Below are 24,306 nucleotides of genomic sequence, written 5' to 3'. Positions count from 1 at the left end.
AACCACTATTTGTTCTTTATTTTTCCTCACAGGACTCCCACTAAGTGACATTAGTTGATGTAATTTTTGGGAGGTGGTGTCTGTTCCCTCCATTAGGAATTAAGCTCCATGAGGGCAGGGGTTTTGTTGCCTTCTCACTGCCTAGAACAGTGTCTGACAAAGAGCAGACATTCAGAAAATACTTGTCAAATGAACAATCTTAACTGAACCAAATAGTTCCTCATCTGTGTTTATTGCTTCCTATGTGATAAAGAGAAAAATTTAGTATTTGAAAATGTTTTTTCACCCATGATAAAGAGAAACAAAGGCATAGAAACAGTATCACCACTTACATGCTGCTTTAAAATAAAAACATTTCTTAAAACATTATGGGAGCCTTGGTTGTCCATCAACATTACCTGTTTTTATCAAATACTGTCATTTGTGCAACAAATGTCTTTTCCCCATCTTCACGATTTCGTTTTCTTCTAGCTGGAAGTTCTTCATTGACATCTGAATTTGACAAACATTTCTCATGAATCAAATATTCAAGCAAAAACACCATATTTATGATATATATGGCCCTTCACATAACATACTACCTTTATCCCAAATGAAGTACAAATATATTTAAGTTGCAATAAAGTGATACCAGACTTAACACTCTTCAATTTTATGTTTTTACCACATGTGTATATCCTTACTTCTTGACATTCATTGTCATTAACCCCACCATTTTTGCAAATGTCATTTTCTGTTCAGAATGATTTTCCTTGCTAGGCAAGGAGAAAAAAAATCCTCCTCATTCCTGGTTTCTTTTCCCGAACTTCAAAGGATACTTCAAGACTCAGAGATTATTTCTTCCAAGGTGCTTCTCTACTAAACTCCACATAGACCTCTACTGTACCACATAGCATTTAGCCGCAGTTAAATTGTATATTTATCTCCGTACTCTAGGTTGGGAGCCTTTGGAAGATAGGACTGGATTTATTTATTTATTTATTTATTTTTTTTAGGGGAAGGTAATTTGGTTTTGTTTATTTATTTTTAGAGGAGGTACTGGGGATTGAACCCAGGACCCTGCGCATGCTAAGCATGTGCTCTACCACTTGAGCCACACCCTCCCCCCAGGACTGGATTTTTTAATCATCTTTGCGTCCCCAGCACCTATATGTTGTTTGAATGATTACCTCACAGGTGAATTCAGAACTGTTGGGAGGATAGGGTAGATACATGGTAAATATGAAATAAAATATGAATTGCAGAATCTAAGTGGTGGGAACACTTAGGTGGTCACTACCAAATTCTTTTGACTGTTCTGACTGTTCTTTTGACTGAAATTTTTCACAATAAAATGTTAGGAATGGGGGAAATGAATTCACTGTGTGCTGAGAGACTAATTTAAACACTAGTCCTTTCCATCCAGTGTTCAATATATATGTATTTTTACTACATGAAATGTTTTATCACACAATAATGAGAACTTTACAGGTTAAATACCTAGTACAGCACAATAGTCAGTAGTCTAAGAGCCAGGCCAATCTACCATAAAATGAATTATCTCTTTAGACTATTAGAGATTTGCACGGGGGGGGGGGGGGGGCATATCTCAGTGGTAGGGTGCATGCTTAGCATGTATGAGGTGCTGGGTTCAATCCCCAGTACCTCATTTAAACAAACAAACAAACAAACAAACCTAATTACCTCCCCATAAACAAAGGGGGAATAAAAAAGAGATTTGCAAATAAAAACCATGCTATTAGAACATATGCAATTATCTCTAGTTCTGCACCATTTTTCCCCTTGGAAAGGCAAAGATTTAAATAATTATTAAAATAACTCAGAAAGTTTGTACAATTATGAATACTATGAAGATGTACTAGTTCAATCACTGATCACTTTAATCTCTAATGACAAAATCTAATAAAATTATTAAAATAAAAATTACCAATATTTTCATTGGTTTCTCCATTAATCATTCCATTAAACTCTCTTCTTCCTGGACGAGTCACTCTAAATAGCAATGAGTAAGACTTCACCATATGGCTGTTACTAGGTTCAAATTCATTACTGGAAACTGCAAGGGACGGGAAATTTCCAGGTTTTGTTTGATTGAGGTCAGGATTCAAAGGCACCTGCTTTTTACCTGTAGGAACTTGCCTTATTGGACAACTTACATCCTGCAAAAGCAAAGATTATTATACTTACTTACACATATACAATTATAAAAATTACAATAAAACCTCTAATCACAGCTACAGAAAATACAGTAAAAGTCACGATTGCGAAATGGTATGCTAAAATTCTAAGCACAGGTCTGAAAACTGTGATGAAGCAAAAAAAATTGGATCAACTATCCTTCAAATATTAACACAATTGAGAATTTCCTCAATATAATGAAAATAATGAGACAGTGTATCCAATATTTAGCTGATGTTATTTTAAAGTTTTAAATTAGAAATAAATTAATTAAAACCATGCTTAAAATGTTACTCATGTAAATTAATACTTTCCCTTAAATATTCTATTTTAACAAAATAACTGATAGGATCATTAGAATAAAAAAAGATGATTACAGTAAGTCCACTGTCAACATTATGATATAGTAAATCCATGTATTTAAATATGTTGTTTATTAGAAGTAATATTAATCATGAGTAATGTTGGTAATTATATAACTAGAATAATGCTGGAAGAGCAACGTTGAAAAATTGGAAGATGCAGAAGACCTTCATAATATTAAAATATAGTACATATTTCAGGTAGCTTTTTAAAAACTAGCAGAATACATGCTTATGGTCTTAAAATTCTGCTCTACAAAAGAGTATAAAGTGAGAAAACTACACATCTCCCCCACTGCCCAGGTCTTACATTCCAGAAATGACTAATATTAGCTATTGGTTGGGTATATCCCTTGAAGAAAATACTTATGTCTATTATTTTTCTGAAACACAAAAAGGAACATACTATAATTATATTCACATTTTTTTGCCCAAATAATAATACATCTTGAAGAATTTTCATATCACTACTTGTTAGGGGAGTTGGGTGGGAGTGGGGAGTGATATTAATTAACTTTAGTTTTTAACATATACTTACACCTGCTGTCTCCCATCACCTTAGTCTACTGCATACCAATGCTCTAGCAGTTTTCAAGCACTGTATCACCTTACTAGGATTTTGGAAGAGCATTAATTAGTAATAGGAACCTCTATACAGGTCATTTCTACTCTTAAAATACCCAAGGACTTGAGGCTACTTAAAAGTGTGTCTGGTGGCTTTGGTGGGTTGCCCAAGAAATTTAACAACCGTAATACTTGTTTCTAGGGTGAAATGATTTCACCTTACAAATAAAAATTTGAAGCAGTGTATTAATAAGTTAATGGCTGATAATATTAATAACAGAATCTCTTTGAGAGTGGTCTTGCAAGATAATCCTTTTGGGAAAACTTTCTCTTAACCCTTATTTAAAATTTCAATGTGTACAAATAGCTAAAAAAATAAGCTAAGAGACTGGACTGGCAGGGAAGCAATTGCATTTATGTCCTAAGATGCTAAAAGATAGCTTTTTCCTTTCACTGTCAAGACTCTTATAGCATAAATATTTTATGCAGATATCTGTAGCCAAGCTAGAAAAAAAAAAACATGAAAATATGAGAGGTTGACAAAAGAGATTATCAGTTTTACAATTCAGCCATCAACATATTGAAAAGCTTTTAAAGTTTAAAAATATAATACATACAGATAAACATATTCAATGAAAAATATTCCATTTAATCTACCAATATCATTTTACATGTTACCTTTCTTTTTTTGTGGCAAACTTTCACAAGCAGGACTTCCAGGGTAACAGAATTTTGTTCATTTTCTGAATTTTGTGATGGCTTATCTAAATAGAAAATCAACACTTTAAAATCTATTTTTTAAAAAAAGTACTCGTTTTCCTAAGTCAATTTCGAACAAAAAAGACTTCCTCTAATGAAGCTCTCTCAAAAATTCACGCATTCCTTTTCCCCAAAATCAGTTCCAAATTTGCAGCAAATGCTTTAAAAGCCTTTATATATAATAGTCATTTAAATAAACCTTTCAATTATAATCACCTTCCTACATATTGATTTTTTTTATTCAAATAAGATGAATTTTAAAAATTAGTTATTTTAATTAATACTAAAAAGTTACTTCTGCTATAGATTTAACATTTATGATAAGAAAAGAATAAACTTCTAGTCAAAAGTATCTTTGACAAATACAGTTAAAGCTTCTTGGTGGAAAGCACAAACGAAATAAATTCATGAGCAGTAACACAAAAAATAAACATTTAAATTTTTCTTCCTTCTCCCAAAATCTATTAGGAAAATTACTTAAAGATAAATTTACAGATGCTAACGGCACTGAAATGTGAACCATCAGTTAAGCAGGATTGGATTTCAGTGCCTCAGTCTTCACCTTAGGGGGCTGATTAAGAAATCCTAGGATAATATTCAGTATTTATAGGGTAACATAAAAAATGGTTTATGCCTGTTGTCCTGGTGTAATTATTAGCACCATTTCCTTTCACTCTCAAATGTGTCTGAGTTTCGACAACAAATTATATGGTTACCCTAAATATTTAAAAACTGTGTAAGCCTATCTTGAGGTTAGGAATTTTACTCTAGAAGCAAGGCAGATATCCATAACCAAAAGAATGGGTGAGTAAATTGTGGTATATTCCTACAATGGATTACTATTAAATAGCAATGCAAATGAATGAAGTATAATTATGTGTGTAAACATGGACAAAACTCAAAAAAAATGAAAACTGAGTGAAAAAGCAAAAAAAAAATATCCCAAAACATTTAAATTGAATTGGTTACTATTTTACATATTTCATTTTGAACACATATTAAACTAAAAAGTTCTTTGATTTGACCAAAATTTGTAACCAAAGGGATTTAAGAAGTGAATTTGAAAAAATATTAAACATAAAAGTTACATAATATAAACATTACATTATCATTTCATAAGAAAGACAGCTCTTTTTTGACCTTTCCCCTAGAATTTTTCTAAAGCCTAGAAGAGATAGCAAAAATCAAGATATTATTTACCACCTAGGGGAATCTCTTGGTTTATAAAGTTTAGGAATCTTAAGTTTAAGTAATACTCTCTGTATCAATTAACTAACAAAGGCTTCTGCAAATTAAGGTTCCACAATGCTCCCCTACAACTTGTCTTTACTCGATTTCAACTAATAGTCTAAAACTTTAAATATTTAATCATTCATTCATCATTAAATTTCAATAATATATGTTAGAGATAAATACATAAACACAGAAATAAAATAAATTTTGTTCTGAGATTTTAGACATCACTTTTTTCTACTTAAAAACATCCTTCTTACTCAGGGTGTATACATAAAATACATCTAAGTCAGTCTCTTGAATTACATATATTCAGGATAAAAATAACTTAGTGTAACAAAAAATAACTAAAAGTCTAAAATGCAGTAACAAAAATTCTCTGAACAATACTCACCATGAAAACAGTACCCTAATAATCTTTGTATATTCATTCTAAGTAGTTTCACGTAGTAACTGCTAAAAAAAGCCTCCATTTAAAAACAAAAGAATAATCAGATTTTAGGGATCCTGATGTTGCTTTTCGTCCTGGTTTCTTAAAAATACTATTTCTTTAAAAAAAAAAAAACTACAAGTATACCTTTAACAGACAAGAGAGGCAATATATCTGCTTCTTTCCAACTTCCACTAATTTCAAAGTTACAATGGGAAATTATTTTCTGGAAATAGAAGTATCGACAGAGTTTACTTTCTCATTTACTTTATAATATCAAAAAATAAAAAATAAAAACGAAGTGAATTTAAGCAATTTTTGAACTTTTTTGTCATGTAGACGGGAAAAAAGTTTATTACACCACATTCAAATTAATTTCAACTAATTAATTCAAGTAAATTCTATTACTATTAATTAATCAAATATTATTTAATACTAATTAGTAAATATTCAATTAACATCCATTAATTTCAGTGACAAATACTTTATATATGTTTTATAAAGTCCATGACAGCAAAGGGCTAAGAAACCTATAAAATTCAGATGATAATCTGCTAAAGTATTAGAGTCCATGCACCTTGTAAGTACCACAGAAAAGCAAGTATGATGAATGATTAGAAAAAATGATTTAGGGGAAAAAAAAAAACACATGAAGGTGCTACTCAGGTTACTTCCATGTAAAAAAAGTGGACCCCCCCTCAAAAGACTAGATCTTAGGCAAAACTAGAAGAAAAGTTACATTATCTACTAATACAGATATGACCAAGCTTCAAATTCCTTACATTAAAAACCTCATTAGTTATCAAACTATTCTAATATAATCATTTTATTATTAAATCTTGTTTCTTATTGAACAATACGAAGGATGACCAATCTGACCTATTTCTTACAAAGGTTTTTATTCCATTGCATGATAATTAAAAGATTCACACACAAACTTAAGATGGACAAGCCTAGTGGCATTTTATCCATGCTGAAACCAATTAAAACTTCAGTGTGCTTTCACCTCTTTTAATGAAGTAACATTTAAGACTATATCATTTTCTTTGTATAATATCTAACATATTGATATATCCCCACTAGTAACAGTGGCTGTTTCAGGTGTTTCATTATTTTATTAGAAAAAACACTCAAGAATGTTTATGTAGAAAGGATTCTACTCGGGAGACTCTTCACCTAATTCCATGTTCTAAGGCAATTAATTAAAATTCTCATAATTAGTCTTGGTAAAGTTCAAAAACCATTGGAAATAAAAAATGACAAAAACCTAAGAAATCATTAAAAGACTTTACCATTGTATTCTACCTGTGATCTATGGAAAGATGATGGTTCTGAGTTGGGTAAGATAACATTACACAGCTTTTTTTAATAGCAATAGTTAGAGCCCTAAAAGGTATGGTTTAGCGGTAAGACCAAGAATTTATCTATTTAGAGATGAGCCAGATGAAGCTAACATTTAACTTCAAAAATGATCCCACACAGCACTGATTAATTTAACAATTTAAGAATCTATTTAAAACTCAAATGGATAGCAAGAAAATAATAAGGAAGCCAGGCTATGAGTGCAATCTTATGTTTAAGGTCTATTTACAACTTTTAAAAGCTTTTATAAGGCAGAGTTTCTTAAAACTCATTCTTCAGACGACCTACTTCTAAATCACTTTGCTGCTTTATTAAAATGAAGACTCCTAAGCTCCACCGAACCCTACTATATCTGAGTCCTTGTAGGGACCAGGCCTACATATTTCAAACTGTCAGAATGTTTCTACACACACTAAAATTTAAAACTACTACTTTTAAAGTTTAATAAGTCGCAAATTACATCATTCACCTCCCATCATTGACCACATAAAGCAGTAACAGAAATTTCTCGAGAAGTCCACTAAAGAGAAATTAAATCAGAATCAACATCTTGTTCATTAAATATAATTTTATAAATTTACACACACAAAAAATAATTTTTTTTACATTCACAAAGATGTTTTGTTTGTTGTTAGAATGCCAATTATGTTTAAGTACATACCATTTTTGTGGAAGAAACCAGTAAATGTAAGCTGCAGATGAGCTGATAAGCTAAACAGAACAAACAAAAAATTTTTATCACTTTAATGTTCTGTAATAAAAAATAACCTAAACTTTAAAATATAACAATGAAATCAAAGCTACTTCAGTTAATTTATAAATAAATTATTATATTAATTAAATTACTGTCTTATTCTTCTCTTCAGGCCCATGACTTAATGCTTTCCCTGTTAAATGACATTCAAAACAGTGTGGCTATACATATTAAAAACACACACACACAAATAAAAACAAAAATACAAAGTAGTAAGGAAGGAAAAAAAACCAGACCACCAATAAAAGGCAAGATAATTTACTGTGCTCTAGTGTTCTGCTTACAAAACGGGGGCAGGTTTCCCTTTCTACTCCTCAAGAAGATTTTGTTAAGAGTTACTGAATCCATGCAAAAGTGTTTGAATATTTTCAAGCTATGGGATTTCATCCTCCTATCAAATGATGCAGAACCATCACTTCCTATTTCAATTAAGGTTGAAATACACAATCACAAATCTATAGATTTGTAATTTACTGTTTCAACGTCATTTTCACTTTTAATTTCAGAAGCAATGAAAAGGAAGCATAAACTATGGTGATCGTTTTGTTCTGAAAAATATCTGTAACAAAGGAAAAACTACTTAAGATGGGATAGAATAAACAAAAACATCAACAGGCTTTTGTAGCACCTTTAAACTGGAAAAGAGCCACTGATCAGGAGCCATTCCTAACTTTCCAGAACATAGTTTCTGCCACAGACATCAGGTTATAGAGGGCTACAGAGAACAGATGTTGGGAAAAGGGAAGCAGTACTGATCCCTTACTCAAGAAATTTACTAGTGTAAAGAATGAAAGTAAATGGAGGTTAAAGGGTAATAAAGATCAATAAAGAATATGTTTTTTGCCTTTTAAAAAATGACGCTTATAATATAGGCATTCTTATAATCAGAGGAAAAGAGTTATACAAAGACTTAGAGGCAAGAGCATTAAGGAGCAAGTAATGATTGGAAATGAGGACATTTTATAAATAGGTTAGCTTTGTAACTTTGCCCAGGACTTTTTTCTTAGAGAAATATGAGGTAAATGAGATACTTCAACCGAAGATGTGAGGATGCCTCTGTCTTCTTAGTGAGGTAATCTATGCAAGTGTATGCTAAAAAAAAATACAGGATGGGGGCCTTGAAGGGCATTTCTAGAATAGGACTAAGAAAAGTATGCTAGGATATCAGTAGACAACAAAATGACTGGGGAAAAAGGGTCCAAGCAGAGTTAGAAAGCATAAACATAAAGGAAAACTAAGAATAACAACTGTAACTTAAGTATCAAGAAAATAAAAATGTATACAATGGGATTCTTTAAAACAGGTAATTCATGTATATGACTCGCTTTCTCGTGTATATATTACATGAATCAGATATATTTTTAAAGCATATCAGGAATGAAGAGAGGGAGGGTTGACTACAAAGAAGGCATGAAGGAATTTGTAGGGTTTCTTATCTTAATTGTAACAGCTGTCACGTGACTAAAAAGAGGGAATTTGACTGCATATAATTCACACCCCCCTCCAAAAAACAGTACATTAAGGGGATCAACTATAAAGGAACTCAAAGGACTTTTTCAAGCTGATGAAAATGTTCTGTATCTTGACTGTGATTATGGTTATACAAGTGTATACGTTTGTCAAAACCCAAACTATATACTTAAGGTGGGTGTATTTTACTGAATGTTAATTATGCCTCAAGTTGACTTTTAAAAAGTGTATCTACAATCTACATGCCATTTTACTAAAAGATAACTAGTATTTTCCTATAAAAATTATTCCATAAATGTAACCTTACAATGCAGAATTAGTGAAACTCCAGAACAAAACTGAAAGAGAGAAATATTCTAATTTCCACATGTTAGAAGATAACCCATTAGTCACAACCAATCTATCCTACTCTTGGTTGCTTCAGTTAAAACTACATACTAAGGCTAGGTTAAATTTTCTTAAAACACCATTTTGTATTCGTCATTCCTTTCTCCAAATTTTCTAATCGGTCCCCAACTGCCAAATCTTTTGTCTAACTGCTGTCAATAATACCGCTCCCATTTCTTCTTATTTCCACTAAAGCCTTATATAGGAAAGTAGGATAGAATGATAAAACAGACCCAGAAAATCGTAGTTTGAATTCTGGATTCAGTTATTAGCTGTGACCTAGTATCTATAAAATGAGGAAATGACCTCTCAAGATTGTGAAGCTTTGAGAAATTAATAATCCATCAAAACACTTTCTCCTTCTTCCACAAAGACTCCATCCCCAACCATCCCAGAGCTTAACTTCCTTCATAAGCATTTGAATTTACAACTTTTTTGTCACAATTTTTTCACATACATTCTCTTCTGACATCTTACTATTATCAGTGTCCCTAGCACCTAGTAGTGTCTTACAGAAAGGCACTCAAAAAATGCTTTTCGAGAATAAAATAATGCCGTTTGCAGCAACATGGATGGACCTGGAAATTGTCATTCTAAGTGAAGTAAGCCAGAAAGACAAAGAAAAATACCATATATCGCTTATATTTGGACTCTTAAAAAAAAAAAAAGACACAAATGAACATATCTACAAAACAGAAACAGACTCACAGACAGAGAGAACAAACTTATGGTTACCAGAGGGGAAAGGGGGTGGGAAAGGATAAATCAGGAGTTCAAAATTTGCACCTCTTGGGGAGTGATGGAAATGCTAGCTATCTTGATTGTGGTGGTTTCACGGGTGTATACATCAAAACTCATCAAATTGTACATCTGAAATGTGTAGTTTACTATATAGGTATTATACCACAATAAAGGTGTTTTTTTAAAAAATGCTTTTCATAAGGATAATAATGTCCTCCCTAGAGTAATAAGATTTTTAAGGTCAGGGATCAGGACCCATTATACCATAGAACCTATAATATTATTTACATTGCTTTTACAGGAAATGTGATTCTAAGTTCCAACTGTGAAATGACAGAAATATCTTGCATTGATCTACCCCAGAAAATATTTCAGTATTCCTTAAAACATGGTCTGCACACTGAGATCACTGGGGAAAGTGTTACCATTCCACAACATGTAAGAAATTGAGAATAAGACTTTACAAACACTTAACAGAAATTAAGCATTGCCATAGCATCCAAGTATGTGGTCAGTATATTTACAAAAGTATTCATCCACAAAATACTGGAAATTAAAAACAAATAAAAAGGTCCTTCACCTTCACAGGATGGTTTGAGACAGTTTTAAACAGTACATTATAAATTAAATGAGATGGCAAGCACATTCAGCCATCATTACAACATTGAGAAAAGGAATTTCAAATTTCAGTTAACCAACTTAAAAAAATAACTCTGGAAGTGTGATTTGCTATGCAATTTCCCCTCCCCCCCTCCTAAAAGTAAACTCTCTGATAGGTACCCAGAATAAAATGTAACAATGAGGCCTAGTTGTTCCCTCCCACAGGTGGCTTAGTCCAAGTAAAAAGGTCAGTTTTCTTTTCCTTCCTGATTTACCCGCTTCCCTCTTGTGGCTACTGTATCCACATCTTAACTGGTTAAGCTGGATCAGAAGTGGGGAAGAAAGAAATATGTAGGACTGATCTGACCTATTTGGTCTTAAACAGCCCAGGATCTAGCTTAGACGATCAGGATGAGATACCAGATAAGAATTTGGTTCATCTTTGTGTGTTCCCTATCTGAATCTTCTTAGGAAGCAAGCAAGATAGCAATGGGAAACTAGAGGGGGAATTTGAAATCTGGGGATGAGGTTCCAAGCACAAGCATCTGACAATTCTAAAGTAGTTCACAGAGTGAGTTTAAGTAAATTTAAATTCTTAACAGACTAACATTTTGAGATGAGGTTCATGCAGGAAACTCAAATTTTAAGAATAGCCAGTACCCTCTGAGGGACCAACATTTTTATGCAGGAAAGAGACTAAGACAGTGCTTCTAATTTGTATACATTAATTTGACAGTGCAGGAATAAGGCTTCATTTCTAGGACCATGGCTGTATCACCTCAAAACAAGACAAATTTGATAAGTTATTTGGCATCTACACTATTACATTTAATGCTATGACATATAAAGCTGAGGAACTGGTGACTGCGTCAAGTCCATTATTCTGGAATCCAGTGTCTCTTTTGAGGTTCAGACCTTTGTAGTGAGAAGATAAAGTTGAATGAGGCACGGGAGTCCATTACATATAAGTGAAATCACCTTCCAGCAATATTATAGACAAAATATAAAGAAATTATTGTAAACCCAAAGATTATACAAGAAGGAACATTTAAAAAATTTGTTCTTAAACACTTAGATTTTAAGAATCTTTTATGTTCGGTGGTGAATGATAAGGCCTTCACTGGTGAATGATACCTTCAGAAGTAGATACATACAAAGAAATTTATGGCCCAGGTTCTGAAAAAGGAACAACTAAAATAAGTTTGAAAAGGTGCTGATTTGAAAATAACTTCAAAACTTATAGTCAAGACAGGGTTGTTTTAAAAAAAAAAAAAAAGAGAAAGGGGAGGAAGACATCAGATCTTATGGTGGGAAAGACACAATCAACACAAGAAGCAAGCGGCCTGAAGTTTTAAAAATGCAGCTAAATACACAAAAGAGAAGGCTGGGGAAACACTATTAATGCAATATACTTACATATATTTATTACATTAATAGATACATTAATTTATGGCTTTCTTAGGACAAAGACCAGTATCTTAAACAGTCTAAAAAGCTCTGCATTATCTGGTCATGACCATCTGTCGCAGCCTCATCAAATGTCACTCTCCCTACTCTCTACTCAGCTACTCTGGCCTCAAATGATGTTATGTGTAACATTCCCTTTAGAATCTCGCCTATTTGCTCACCCTCTTTCCCCATTTTACTCCTATACTCAGCTCCCAAATCTTAGTTCCTTTCTTCAGCAAAGCCCTCATTGAACATCACTATTCCCAAATCCAACATCTCAAACATCTCAAGAGTTGATTCTCCTGCTTTTATAAACCCCCGGTTTCCCTATGTGTACTTTTCCTTCCCAGCACTTATATTTATTATACAATTATGTCTTTTTCTCCTAATTTCCAATTAGCTCCATAAAGACAAGGTCTTCATCATATCCCCCAGGACTCAGTACATTCTCTGTGGCATGGTACACTAAGGAAATGGGAATTCCAGAAAAAAATAGATTCAGATTTTGTTATACTACAAAAAGGTAAGAATAGGAAGACTACTAATTCGAAAGATTACTATTCAAAAACAACAACAAAAAAAAGTGATGAAAGGCACTTTACTTTATCAACCTACCTAAAACATAAGCTTGAAAATATCTTTTGAGGGGATTTCTCCAGCTACTAACAGTGGAACAGGAGTAGAAAATGATTAAGTGGAAGTGCTTCTAATTTTACGATACGACATACTTTTGGAAGCCATTCCAATTTGGAAATCTTTTCATGCTGCCTTTCAGTCAGTGGAGATGCACCTAGAAGTCAGGAGTTATGGCTAAAGAATTTCAAAATTCATAGGATTAACAGCCCAAGAGACCTCTGGGATCCTGCTAGAATGGAAAACTACAAAGAGATCAGATTTACTCCAATAAACCACTGTGCTTCATCAAAACTCAAAATAAATTTAAAACCCACAAAAAATTGGCATGCCAGATGCAAGAGACGGAGAGGATAGAATATAAGGCATTATATCAGATACTCTAAAAAGAAAATAAATGTATTTTAAACACACGTAACCACACCAAAAAAAGCAAGTAGAAACATCAGGAAAAACTTGGGAGACTATAGACATGACCACTACGAATTTCTAAAATTTGCTAATTGTTGTGGAGTTTTCAGAAGCCACTGTTCAAGAAAAGAAACAATCTTCACAGATGGTGAGCATTATTGTTGAGTTTTAGGGTTACAAATGCAATTCTGATCTTGCAGTCTGGTCATGAATTGACTGACACCATAAAGAAGTGAAAACCATGAAATGTCCCATATTTCTTTCTCTCAGCTCCTTCCCCTAATAAATTGCTGCCATTATTTGTGACAAGTAGAGTATTAAAAAAAAAAAAAATCCCGAAACACCAACTACAGTTTGTGCAGACAATGCTGGGAATTTGGTTTCATTTCTAAGCCACTACAACTGTCATAAATAGGCTAGGTATTTGATTGTTCTAACTTTTGGGCTGTAGCACTACGGTATTTTTGGGTATCTTACAGTCTCCTAGAACTTTGGAGGATGAAATACATTGGGTTTGAGAGTGGACATATACATTACAACTGTGGAACTACTTAAAGAACATGAGCTCCAGTAGAAGACTCCCAGACTGCAGCTGTCGAACAGATCCAGGATCCAATTAAACTGAACAAGATCACTATGTTTGAGATGGTACAGAATAAAAACATAGATGGAGACTTTCTTTGTACATGATTTAAGAGCTTAACTTCTGTTACTTAATGTCATGGAATAACAAAGATTTATTTTGTTCTCTCATAAGAGAATTTGACCACAGGTTTTACAAGAGAAGTTTTATAGTGCTGGCATTATATACCGGTGTCTAGGGAACTTCTTACAATCCTATGTGATAAGTTTAGGAGAACAACAGAATTATGCCTCATTTGAGATGAGAAATACATTGAATGAATTTAGTAATATAGGGCCTTGGGGGTAAACTTAAAATGAAGCAATTTCCCAATTAAGTTTAGTGACTCTGGGAGCAACAATGAGACATTCATAAAGATCTTAGGGGAGTCGAAGCACCTACTACAGTAACTCAATACCTCTGGGCCTAAAGTGCCTCGTTGGGTATTAAGTAAGCATGGTCAGCTCCAACAGAGTTAGGTCTGTTTAAAAAAAAAAAAAGATCTTGGGGGGGTTGAAATGGCCAACTCACTGGTCCCAGCTGGATCCTAAAGACTGAAAAAGTTGTTATTTAAAATTATAAGCAGGAATTCCATACAACCTTCCGATGTTTCTATGAATTGACTAACAACAGCCCTGTTGTAGTAGTGGCCTAGCTGTTGAGCCCACTGGGTCAAAAGGAACATACTTATTGGATGAATGATTATTCAGAGAACGGATCAGTATAATCTACCTTCCTCACAACACATACTCTAAGGGAAGTTCTATAGTATTTATCAAAACCAACGTCATAATGAGATAGTGGTAGGATTTAGTAGTGATGAAGGTAAAACCTTGATGGGGAAGATGAAGGGTCAAGTTTTCTTCTTCTTGGTTTATTCTTCCTTCTCACATTAGCCCCTAAAGACTTGGAGGGCAAAGTATTAAGGTGTTCAGGAGAAAAGAAGTGAGGATGTCAGATCAAGTTCTGATTACAGCTTATACTTAAGTAAAAAAGACCCTGAGGATCCCAAGAGCTCTGGCTAGTGTAGGCGAACAGACAAAGGAAGAGAAATGCAAGCAAAGAACAGAGTGTGCATACACTGGGGATACCCTAGAGGGTACCCAGTTTAGTCCATATATACTCATATTGTAAGGTATTCTGGGCAGTAATAGATTAAGTAAAGATTTGGGATCTCAGCTTCTAGAATATACTATCAAAGCTTATTTACAAGTCAGAATTGCCTAGATACGGAAATATAAACTATACTTCAGTCCGACAAGATTGCAAGATACAAAAATTTTTAAATGTGATTTTAAAAATTCAAGTAACAAATAGTTGAAAAGCCAAATTTGAAAGCAACTACAGAAATGACATCTTATACCAATCACAAAAATGAAAAACTATAAATTATGCATCATTAAATTGTGTATATCCTATCTAAATTGGTAATACATGATTTAAAATTTCAAGAGAAAAAGAAAAATCCATGTGGCAATTTTTCCTATTCCATTAAAAAAAAATCTAATATTTTTAGTTTTATACTCTCCCTAAAAGTAGTCAATGAATAAACAAATACCACCCAAGTTTCTATTTCTCTTTAGAGTAATATTCAACTTTTTTTAGTTTACACATCAAATAATAAATGGAAGCATACTGTCTAGGAATGGAAGCATACTGTCTAGCCCAGGCAGATAATAGGTGAGTCAGAATATTCAGGGATTAGTTTCACAGTGCTACATTTGAAAACATACAAAATAAGATTCTGTCCAAAGGGCCAGGTTTCTGAAACTATCACGTGATATACGTATTTCAAATATAAAATAAAGTTAGGAATATTTCATCTGAAGGATGTAAATAAGAGGAAGGACAAGATGGAAAAAAAAAAGCTTCTCTCATATTTGAAGATGCTTACTTAGAAAAGGTGCGATATTGTTAAGCATAACACCCAGTATATAGTAAGTATACCATAAAAATGAGTCTCCATTCTTCCTTAGATGAGGCAGAAGGATTAATACCAACTGCAGAAGTTAGAGTAACTTTGATTCAACAAGCAGGCAGTTTGTAATAGAGAAAAACAATGATGAACAGAACTGCCTTAGAAAACAATGAGTTTCCAGCACTGGAGATGAAAAAGATAAGGCTTAAGGATTGATTCTCTGCCAGGGAAGTACAGAAGAAGTAACCCTGATTTGTGTACAGGTTTGGGCCAACTGACCTCTTAGGTTCCCTCTAACTCCTTACAATATTGAGATAATTACTAGGAAAATGATCACTATAATCTTTCCTCTTTCCTCAAGTTATGTCACTTAATGTCAAACTGATAAGTTATCTTACCTATGAGATTCTTGCTCTCCTTTCATTTTCTCTACTTTTGATAACATATCATCAACTTTAAATGTTTTCCTGGAAGAAACAGATAAACAAAATAATCACTTCTCAACTGGGAAAAACAAACAGGTTACACTTTATTGTCACTGCAATAGGCAAGATGGAAATCTGATTTTATTTTTAATAAGATAAATTATGGATCGTTAGCCATAAAAAAAAATACTGAGACAGTGTATGTTAAAATACAGCAGACAAGCCTTCACGTCCCATCTCAAACGCTAACTTTTCCACGAAACCTTTTGTAATTATTCCCAAACCAGAGTGATTTCTCCCTACCTACGGCACTTGGTTTATTTTTATTTTGACACTTAACGTCCCCTAAATGTGAAACTTGAATAAATACTTTATTTCTACTAGATTATAAGCTCCTGAAGGGCAGAGACTGGCTTTCTTCAAGCAAAACCACATGTGCTTGGCATACTGCCTTTTATTTGGTAGGTATTCAAGCATCTGTTGGACTCGAGCCAAACAAATGCAAATTATGTATACTTTTAAACATTCATACTTCTATTAAGGACACTGACAAGTATGAAAGTACAAAATGTATGAAGTTAATAAAAGCTAAAAAAAATAAAATTTTAACATTATCAGCTTTTAACTTGACAAGTTTAAGAGAAAAAAGTGATTTTCCAAAGTAGAAACTTAAATTAATAACCACACCCCCACCAAGCAATTTTAGAATGAATGGATTCTAAAACAATCTCATCTTACTTTTTAAAGTGATCTATTATGTCCTAGTGGCTGAAAATCTAGACCCAAATATAACATGTTAACTGGAATCAAATATTTCCATCTATACTCATATATTCTCTTCAAATTTAGAACTTGAAAAGATTCACCTATTTCACATTAATTTGTAAAGACTGAATTCAGATACTAGAAATTACTAACATGCTCATTCCTCAAAAATAGCTATTATATTCTATTACTATAAAAATAATCAGTAGAGAAATGTTACTGTAAATATATTGCCATAAAATACTGATAGAAAGAGCAGAATTGATACAATCTCTATTTCAGGTGAATAAATAGCCTCCATTAACAAAAGATCTTTTTTAAAAAAGCTTCTTTCTTTACCTTTAGAGTTACCAAAAACATCAATATTAAACTTACATCTAATAAAGCACAGTAAGAAGTTCTTTATGAAGGATGGCAATACATTTTCAATCTCCACAGATAAGAGAAGAAAGATGAAAAACTGAGGATTCTTTTAGGCCAGTTACAAAGACCTTTTCAGTATAAATACTGAAATGTACTACTGAGAAGGGTTGTAAAGTTACTGAAAACTTTTAAGAACAATATGTTTATTTTTCTGTAGAGTAAGAAGAAATCCTGTATGTAGGAAGAAAAGTTCAGACTGTAGGTCACAAGTTTCATCTTTTCCAACATTATGGAGTTGTACACAGGAAAAGTGAATATTAACAAACATTTGAAATAGGTTAAGATCATACAGGCAACTCAGCATTTCTTAGGAAAAACAAAACAAACTATAAAAGCAACTACACAAAAGCAGCCCCACCTCCCAACATCAGTTAATTCTGTTCTTTACAAAGGTACTGCTACTATAGCTCAGATTTAACAAGGGAAATAGTTATCAAAAGTTTATCAAAAAGGAGAATATTCTAAATATTCAACTTCAGGAAATTTTGGGGAGAGGATTCAGAAACAGCTTACATGAAACCTAGTATAATGGAGTCAATAAAAGATGCCCTTCTCCTCACCAGTATTTCCACTGCACTAGTGTCAACCTACAGAATTTGAATACTTCCATGAAATGCAACAAAAGTAAAAGGTGAGTTTAACAAATATACCAGAATTGTTACACCTTGTGTATAACCTCAAAAAGAGTGATTTTATTCCAACAATGAATATTATGTTGTTGTAACAGTACAAAAGGAGTTCCAAAGCATTTTAAGCAAAGACCACAATCACTGGGCTAAATTAACTACCTTCCAAAAGCACCAACTACTCCAAAAATGACAACTCATTTGAAGATACAAGTTGTGGTACAATTTGTTAAAAATCAGTCTTAATGTCTTACATAGGCAAGGCATACAACAAAAGAATTAAGTGATCCTAATGCATTTTTGTATGAAAATAAATTAAATGGAATGTGTATGTTTCTTGGATGGCAAACTGCTTCAAAACTGTCCCAAAGACAAGTTTTTACCTAAAGAGCAATAAATTAAGAAAGTTCATTTCTACTACCGAGCTTTTAAAATTGCCTCCACCCATTAGCAGACAACAGAAATGTATCTTACAACGAGACAGTCAAATAGTCTAATAAACATGGTGTGAAAGTGATGAATTTAGAGATTAAATGTATATATTTTAAATTCACTTATGGAATAACTCAAATTTTTTTGGAGAACACTTTATCACTTTTAAATTAAAATCAGGCAGCATTCTAGATAAGTGATCCTCTATATTAAAAATACTAAAGGAAAAACTTTACTACTTAATCAAATTCTCCTAGTTTTGTAGAATAAATTAAGGGTCTGCAAATTACAGAGTGGGTCAAATCCAGCCTGCTGTCTGTTTTTGTACAGCCCATGAGCTAAGGATGGTTTTTACAGATAAAAATTTGCAATTGATATGATGATGGAGAACACTAACTCTAAATCCCAATTAAGCTAAATGTTACCCCCCAACCCTGCAAAAATAAAAAGAATCCCACATTTCTCACTAGTAGGCCTGTATTATAAAACATTGTACTCAAATATTATATTGTGAATTTCTTCAATTAGAAATCTGTGAACATTTGTTTTCTTTTTTTGTATAAGTACATACATGCTACCGAATATCCTCAATTCTGTTTCCTGTACCACAAAGCCTAGAATATTTACTATCTGGTCCTTTACAGAAAAAGTTTCCTGAACCTTGGCATAGTTCAAAACATTCAGTATTTTATTCTGCTGCCTAATCTATCACCTTCTTCTTAGCTATTTAGGCACTTGGCAGGTTTCACCCATTTAATGCAATGCTTGCTCTCTTTAGATTCAGAAAGATTACCAGAAGACAAATAGTTTAAACATTTCAATCCTTCAAAATACACCTAGATATATCTACAAAGCTAAACTATGTCTTGTTATAGAAAACATAATGCTTACTTAGTAAACAGTAGGAATCTCCAAAGGAGTCTAGTTTCAAAGTTTACTATAATAGCTTAAGTTTTACTAAGTCAAGACTGTAACAATACCAAATTCTTAGCAGAAGTTCTCTCCTTTAAATTTAAAGTTGTTCACTTGATATGCTCAATAAATAATCATGTGTGCAGAACAAGAAACTAGCATTCCATAATTACATATGGCTAAATGTTACAAACCAAAAATAAGCTCCCCGACACCTCCAGACTCCACTTTAAGACTGGATGATTAAGAATTTTTTAAGGACATTCATTCTATTGACTTCAAAAGTATTTCCCCTTTAATAAGACCACCACCAGAGATATAAAATGAGACTTTCTGAATCTATCATCATAGAAGGGAATTCATTACTGTTAGAACATATAAATTTATGTATCAAAGATGGTTCCCCTGAGTCCTTTAGTAAAAATATTTACATTCTCAACTTCTACCAAAATTGAAAATAACTATTAACACAGAGTAAAAACATAAGTCAGTAAAATCACTTACTTCACTACCAAACCATTTCTATTAGGAAAAAACTGGCAATAAACCAGGATTTACAAAAATGGTATTATTAAAAATCACTTTGCAACCAATTCAATCAGTCACTCTTTTACCTCAGTTTTCATATTTAATCCTTCATTAGAAATAGAACTTTAAAACAAATTTTTAACATGGTTTGATCAACTTGAAATAAGATTCATAAAATGTACCTTTTGATGTTTGTTCTGGAGTTTCGATGAGACATGTAAGTAAGAGTTCTATGCAAAAATATTGGCTATAAAAAAAGTTAAAATATTAAAATTAAATAGGTGAAATGCTAGGAAAAAAATAATACTGATGAATTTTGTTGCTCACTTACCGCTATAAGATTTCGAGTTCGAAGAAATCTATAGATCTGCGTTGGTTCTAGGTAACAGGAAAACAAAATCCAAATATCACCTATATTTACTCATTACTTAAGTTGTCAAGAAAATACCAACCCAGCCCGTGTTATAACCTATATAACCCAATCACCTGATACAGAATCACGTACTGAATATCTACTTCAAGAAAATTACTATGTACAATTACATCAAAAGAAATTCAATCTACAGCATACATTCACAAAATGCATCAACATCTTTAAAGTTTTCTACAATCTTGTTCTTAAGCCTTGAATTTCTAAGGTAGCTATTTTTAAACTGGTCTGTATGCAGAACTGAAAAGTAGCTATATTCATTTAACTTAGCTAATTTAAACTATTTATAACCCATCTCCTTCCAAAAAGTAGCTGAAATGAGGTAGCTGGATTCAGAAAAAGAACTACTTATTGATGCCAAATAACAAAATGAGATTTTCACTTTTTAACTGGCCTTTTCAAAAGTTTGTACATTAGTCAGCCAAAACAGGATAAAACCGTTACCTAGATAGACATTCTAATTCAGATGTGATGGAAGTCAGTATTGAAAGAAATCTAAGACACAAATTGTAGCTAAAATTTTTAATGACTGTGTCTAGTTATAGTTGAAGTTTCTACCTGTTTGGCTCAATGTAAATATTATCTCAATATGTAAATACTACCTCAACATCTATTTTTAAAATAATAGATTCCCAAAGTGTTTTTAATGTTGTTTAGTTAAAACTTGTTATAAGGGACTTAAGTTATACATAGAAAATATTTTATATACAAATACTATAGTACCTCAGAATCACGTTTCTTTAAATAAAGCAGTATCAAAAAGACCTAATATGACTAACTATATTAGTTAATACATCAAAGCACTTAAACTTCTCTGAAACCAAGATCAACATTAGAGAAGAATCAAGTTGTTCTGTGATCAAATCTAACTCTTAATGACAGTTCAGCTCTCCAAAGTAGACTCATCAGAAAGCAGAATAGCTAAAACTTTCTTGGAAGATTTGTCTTAACATTTAGAAAGAATTTTAAAATTTTCCACTTAGTCTTCAGTTAGTTTAGTTTTAGTTTCAAATAAACTAAAAGGAGATGAGATATTTTAGAAGGGCTACAAATATGTAGGTTTATCGTCATCTCTGTCCTTCAGTTCTTCACCATATTTCCAATTTAAAGCCTCTCCAGATTTTTCAAAGTATATTAAGCAAAAGCAAGAATAATGTGACTCTCTCTCAAGCAGATTCAATATTCATTTCAATAAAAACTGAAATTCCTTGTATTAAATTCCAATTAGAATTTCATGAAGCATTAATTAGAATGAAAGAAGGGTATTAAACAATGTAATACATCTTTCCAAGAACAGCTGATACCATGCCCTTAACATATGCCACGGAAAATTGTAAAGACATTGGGTGGTAGGGATGAGTTTATTCAAGTTTCTGTAAGGTATTTAGCTACTAAATATCATTCAAACGACAATATCCACACAAACGCAAAAAGGAAAACAATCAGCAGGTAATATTCACTAAAGAACAGTTCACATTACTTATAATCATGATGTTTCTTATAAATTCTATTGTTCGTTTCCAGACACCTTGCCCTCCTTTCCAAATTAAGCGGTAGTTTTAAGCCCTCGAAACAGACCTTAAAAACAGAAAGTGACATAAGAAAAATGGCCCGAAATTAAAACAAGTACGACGGGCTGACTTCTGAGATCGTCTCGAGAGAAGTGAGATGCTTACACACTGCCTGTCTCAGTTTACGTATCCACGAAATGGGTAGACAAATTTGAAAGGTTCAGAGCATCAAAAGGTGCCATGTTAACAAGCAGCACCAAGTTGGTGCGAAGACATTTCAGATTAATTACAATTTCGTCGATTTTACTGCACTCCTCTCTTCTAGAGCTTAATTTTGCTCCTTCAAACCTACAACCGACACCCTTGCACTTCTTGAGTACGGAAGGCATGAAAGAAATCAAGAACTAATCCTGGGATGTGACTGCAGACCCAACTGTACAGTCCAACTGTGACCTCCTCATCTAAAAGAAGCCTGCTCTTAACGTGGGGCCCCACTGCCTCCGCTCGCCTGTAAATCTTCCGGGAAGCAAGAACCTCACCTGGACCCCCTAGCCCACCTCCCCCAGAAGGCCCTAGACTTAGGGCCCCTGGAGCCGTAACCCACGAAGGGGGACCGGCCCCCTCAATTTCGCCCTCCACTCCCGAATCAAATCGACTCCCGGGGAGGAAGGGGAACCCAGCACGAGTGTCCTGGCCCCCTGAGGCTGGAAGAGTGGGGGTTCCTGCCTTCAGAGCCTGAAACGCACTTACTCTCAAAGGCCTGGAGGAAAAGCTCGTGGTCAGCCTGGACGTGCTCCATTTTCGGCTTCTTCACCGGTAACACCGCGGCCCCCGCCGCTGCCGCCGCGGAGGAGGAGGAGGAGGCCGAGTAACTGCCGCCGCCTCCACAGCCCCCGCCGCCGGATTTGCCGCCCGACGCCGTCGCCGCCGCCACCGCCGCCGAACCCCCGAAGCCGCCTCCCCCGGACCCCGCGCTGGGCCCCGAGCCGCCCCCTCCCCCACCGCCGTGCTTCTGAGGCGCCATCGCGGTTCCTGCCTCCTCCCCCCGCCAGCTACCCGCCGGGCGGCCCCGGAGAGTAAGCGCCTGCAATACCAACCGCTCGCCCCAGCAGGCTCCGGCGGACCGAGGGGGGAAGGAGGAGAGAGGGGAGGAGAGGGGAAGGGAAGGGAGGAGGAGAGGAGGGAAGGAGGGAGGTAAAAAAAAGTGTCTCCTCCAGAGAGCCCCGCTCTGCTCGGGAGACCGCTCACCCTAGCCTGGCCTCGCTCCGCCCACTTCCCCCGCCCGGCGCCCTGATTGGCCGGCGGGAGCGCGCGCCGCCCGGCCGCCCAGCCCGTTGGCCCGCGGATTCCCCCGTCAGTCACGCGGAGGCGCTTCTCGCGGAGGCGCGGCTTGGTTGGCCCGTGCGCGCTGCCGATCGCGGGCCCGGCCGCCTCTTTGAACTGAATTCGCGGGAAAATTAGGGGTCGGAGCGGCCTTCCTGCTGGCCCCGGTGCATTGTGGGGAGAGAGGGACCCAGCGAGCGGCTTAGGGAGCGGTTTCTCGCCTTCTGAGCGTCGTCAGTCGCCACCCCCGGGGGGATACAGGACCCCTGAGGAGAGGCGGGTCTCTGAGGAATGGGGGTGGGGGGCGAGGGGCCTGTTAAATGAACTGAAATCCACGACCGCTCTTCGAGTCTCTAACTTCCCAGGAAGGGGCCTGCCAGGGGGTTGGTCGGGTCGCTGCCCATCTGAGGGCTCGTGGGGCGGGGATCGCGTCCCCGGTCCCCTCGTCGCCACGTGCCTCGAGCCACCCTTGGCCGAATCCCACCCAGCGAGCCCTGGAGAGGACTCGGGGCAGCCAAGGGGGTGCGGCTGCTGCTCTAGGACGCGACCGGGCTCCACCAAAGGGAGCGATTTATAGGGCGCAGGAGTGTCCTGTAAAATGAAGGAAACTATTTTCTGTAGGTGCAGAGAGACTTCAGGATCGTTGCTAGAGAGACTGTGGCTTCTCAGCGTGTTGGAAGCAAAACCTAGGCATTTATGATCCCCAGACACCATAGGGATGGTCAAAGGAATAGACTGGATGGTTTCTTAGAAGTACGTACACCCTTCTTGAGAACCTACTCATTTTGCTCTCGAAAACTGGAGAGGGAATCCGGTGTTTTGCCCGTCTCGCTTAAAAAGATAGCTGCATAGGCCCGAATCCGTTTTCTGGTGCGGACTGGTTTGGAGTTGAGTTGGTACTCTTCAAGATGTGAATTTCAGGTTGGACAAGATGGTCTCCAAGGATGTTCTTCCAATTCAAATCCTGTGATGTTGTATTACATTAAAATGAAACATTATCTTCAAAAATCCCAAGCTATAAACACAACCATTTCCTACTTTCAATGACATTTTTTAAA

At 35.0% G+C, this 24,306-nt stretch overlaps 1 protein-coding gene across 2 annotated transcripts in view; it reads right to left on the bottom strand.

The window, feature by feature from the left end:
* The window catches only part of SUZ12 (SUZ12 polycomb repressive complex 2 subunit), a 38,483-nt gene extending 15,298 nt beyond the window's left edge, over positions 1-23,185 (bottom strand). The window contains exons 1-8 of one of the 2 annotated variants that reach the window (XM_031468324.2): positions 22,676-23,185; positions 20,316-20,362; positions 20,167-20,231; positions 16,272-16,340; positions 7,550-7,599; positions 3,783-3,868; positions 1,928-2,159; positions 399-492 (exon numbers count right to left, since the gene is read on the bottom strand). In XM_031468324.2, the coding sequence (XP_031324184.1) occupies positions 399-492; positions 1,928-2,159; positions 3,783-3,868; positions 7,550-7,599; positions 16,272-16,340; positions 20,167-20,231; positions 20,316-20,362; positions 22,676-22,949 (917 nt within the window). In that variant the 5' untranslated portion in view covers positions 22,950-23,185. The remainder of the gene's footprint in view (positions 1-398; positions 493-1,927; positions 2,160-3,782; positions 3,869-7,549; positions 7,600-16,271; positions 16,341-20,166; positions 20,232-20,315; positions 20,363-22,675) is intronic. The other variant, XM_031468325.2, reaches the window with a different exon arrangement.
* Between the last annotated feature and the right edge of the window lie 1,121 nt (positions 23,186-24,306).

The sequence above is a fragment of the Camelus dromedarius genome, chromosome 16 (assembly GCF_036321535.1).
Source record: "Camelus dromedarius isolate mCamDro1 chromosome 16, mCamDro1.pat, whole genome shotgun sequence".
In the NCBI taxonomy this organism is placed as follows: Eukaryota; Metazoa; Chordata; class Mammalia; order Artiodactyla; family Camelidae; genus Camelus; species Camelus dromedarius.
The sequence above is the reverse complement of the archived record's forward strand: the minus strand, read 5'-3'. Positions and strand labels throughout refer to the sequence as shown.